The sequence below is a fragment of the Montipora foliosa genome, chromosome 12, assembly GCF_036669935.1.
Source record: "Montipora foliosa isolate CH-2021 chromosome 12, ASM3666993v2, whole genome shotgun sequence".
In the NCBI taxonomy this organism is placed as follows: domain Eukaryota; kingdom Metazoa; phylum Cnidaria; class Anthozoa; order Scleractinia; family Acroporidae; genus Montipora; species Montipora foliosa.
In genome coordinates, this window is record NC_090880.1 from 19,919,867 (window position 1) to 19,922,366 (window position 2,500).

The 2,500-nt window shown below is 37.9% G+C and overlaps 1 protein-coding gene across 1 annotated transcript in view; it reads left to right on the forward strand.

Annotated features, from left to right (window-relative positions):
* The window catches only part of LOC137980449 (thyroglobulin-like), a 62,751-nt gene that overhangs the window by 18,722 nt on the left and 41,529 nt on the right, over window positions 1–2,500 (forward strand). The window contains exons 12-13 of the mRNA XM_068827896.1: window positions 1,250–1,471; window positions 1,908–2,075. Of these exons, the coding sequence (XP_068683997.1) occupies window positions 1,250–1,471; window positions 1,908–2,075 (390 nt within the window). The remainder of the gene's footprint in view (window positions 1–1,249; window positions 1,472–1,907; window positions 2,076–2,500) is intronic.

The following is a 2,500-nucleotide window of genomic DNA, read 5'->3' on the forward strand; positions in this document are numbered from 1 at the left end:
ATTACAGCTGTATTCTGCTCTTGTTATTTTAATTATTTAGTTATGACAAGATCTTTTAATATCCTGAGCAAATTGATACTACAGTAACTACTACTTCTACTCCTACTATGACTACTAAGTACTGCTATCCTATTTAGCATCACTTATTCCCTGCTCCAGAGGTTTGATGTCGTGGCAGCTTTCTTCAGCTGACTTTGCCAAACACTCCTGTCATTGGTGGCCTTGAGTGTTGGGCAAAGTCAGCTGAAGAAAGCTGGCACCATGTCAAACCCCTTTGACAGATATTTTTAAAGTGTTTATCACCTCAACAGTCTTTTCCACTTTATTTATCCTCCAAAATTGTCCCAAATACACTGTGTAGATTTTAGATGTTTTTGATTGAAAACTCACTTTTTTATTCGCCTTGAAAGATGGGAAGAGTGGTCAAACTTTGATCCAAAACCGAGCAATGAATTAAGGAGAATGGGTTTGATTATGGGTTGACGTCAAAACTTACTTTGCATCGCTGTTTTCAAAAAAACTACCACAATGCAAAGCACCTTCATTGCTTGGTTATGGATCAATGTATGACCACTTTTCCCATTTTGCAAAGTGAATAAAAAAGTGAATTTTCAATAAAAAGTTTCTAATATCTACAAAATATATTTGGGACCAATTTGGAGAATAGGCACTTTAAGAAAAAAAAGGGTAAAGTAATACAAAAATGTAACTTGGAGTCCATGCAGCACGTACCCTCCACTTCTGAGCTTGAGGTTCCCTATGGATGGGAAGAGCTGTGTGGCCTAATTAGCCAGTGATAATAAAATCAATGATAGACAAAATGATGTGGAAACGTTAACAAGCCCAAATTGTTAAATAAAAATTAATGGACTGTTATTAACCTAATTTCAACCCAGAGATTTTTTCTTTTCAAAAGTGACTCCTTGTATATGAAATACGTTGTTCCCTGAATTGCTACACCTGTGATCATTTTAACTTGATATCACGACATATCTATGCTTCAAATTTCACTATTTTATTCTCTGCCATTTGTTTGCCTGAATTAATTTTGGACATAAAACAAACTTAATCATTGACCAGGGGTCCGTTTCTCAAAAGGCCACAAGCGGTTGGTAATTTCACAAATGGCTTTTCGGGCTTGAATAGTTTTCGGGACTTTTGAGAAACGGGCCCCAGCTCAGTTAAAGAGAAGTGTCAAGGCAATATCAGTGTTTTTGTTTGCACTGTTACTTGTTTCAAACTCACCAAGGTGTTACAAAGTGTCAGCTTGAAAGAGCTAAAGCATCAAAGCTTGGGAGCAATAGTCTGCAGCCTGTTGGGAGATTTATACCACAGTGTGAGGAAGATGGGACATATTCGCAGATTCAGTGCTGGGCGTCTACTGGTTACTGCTGGTGTGTGGATGCGGAAGGTCATGAGGTAGCAGGAACGAGGATGCGTGGCGAGCCAAGCTGTTCTCCTGGACGATCAGGTGTGTACTACTGTAATTTAGTACATTTTTCATACATTTCTGTATGCTTTGTAAGGAGTCAGTTTGCTGTTGTGTGAGAACTGATCTAAAAAATCACAAACAGGGCCCCTTACCCTTTTTTAGCTTGCTGATGATGACTTCTCTTCTAGGAAAATTAATCTTACTTACCAGGCATGTACATCCAAGTATGTACACTACAATCGAGGTCATTATTTAAGTCCCTTGGACACTGGTGGAACATTAGAGCAGAAATTAAGGAACTCCTCATTTAATATATCTCTTTCGTTAATATTGTATCTTATAATTCAATTGATGCCTTTATTACCCTACCCCTCAAATTATTATTTGAATGTGAGTTTGTATAATATGCTCTTTGATGATGGGTCCTATGAGTAAGCTTTGTCATAACCTTGTCGGAATGTACTTAAATGTCCAGCTCGATCAGTGTCCTCCAAGCTGAAAGATGGCTTCTGTCCAATCAGCAAGGAGCCCATGGTATCATGTCCAAGTGGAAATTGTAGTGACGACGCAAATTGCACAGGAATGCAGAAGTGTTGTGATGTTCAAGGATGTGGCAAAATCTGCCAGGAACCATCTTTCACGAGTATGTCTTTATACTTTTTCTGGTTCAAGTTTTTCATTTTTTCAAGTGATTGTTTGTTTGTCAAACCATGTTTCTTTCGTTAATTACCTTTGGTTCTTTTGAACCAATTGTCTGAAGAGATTTAATTGTCTGCCAGATTAGCTTTTGCATATTGCAAAGCTTTAAGTCTTTATTATCATCATTGTTGTTGTTGTTATTGGGGGACGTCACAGTGACGTCATCAAATTCTAAAATCAAAACTGAGGGGTATTTTAAATTTTATCTTTCGGAGGTTGAAGATGACCTAGAAATAAATCTTTTTTCGAGTTTGGAGTTCCATGACGTCTTTCATTTCGAAAATACAGCATTTTGAATATCGGAATTGTTACCTTGCTTGACACCACAGGGTCGGCCAGGGGGGTAAGTGGGTTACCAGTATACTCGAA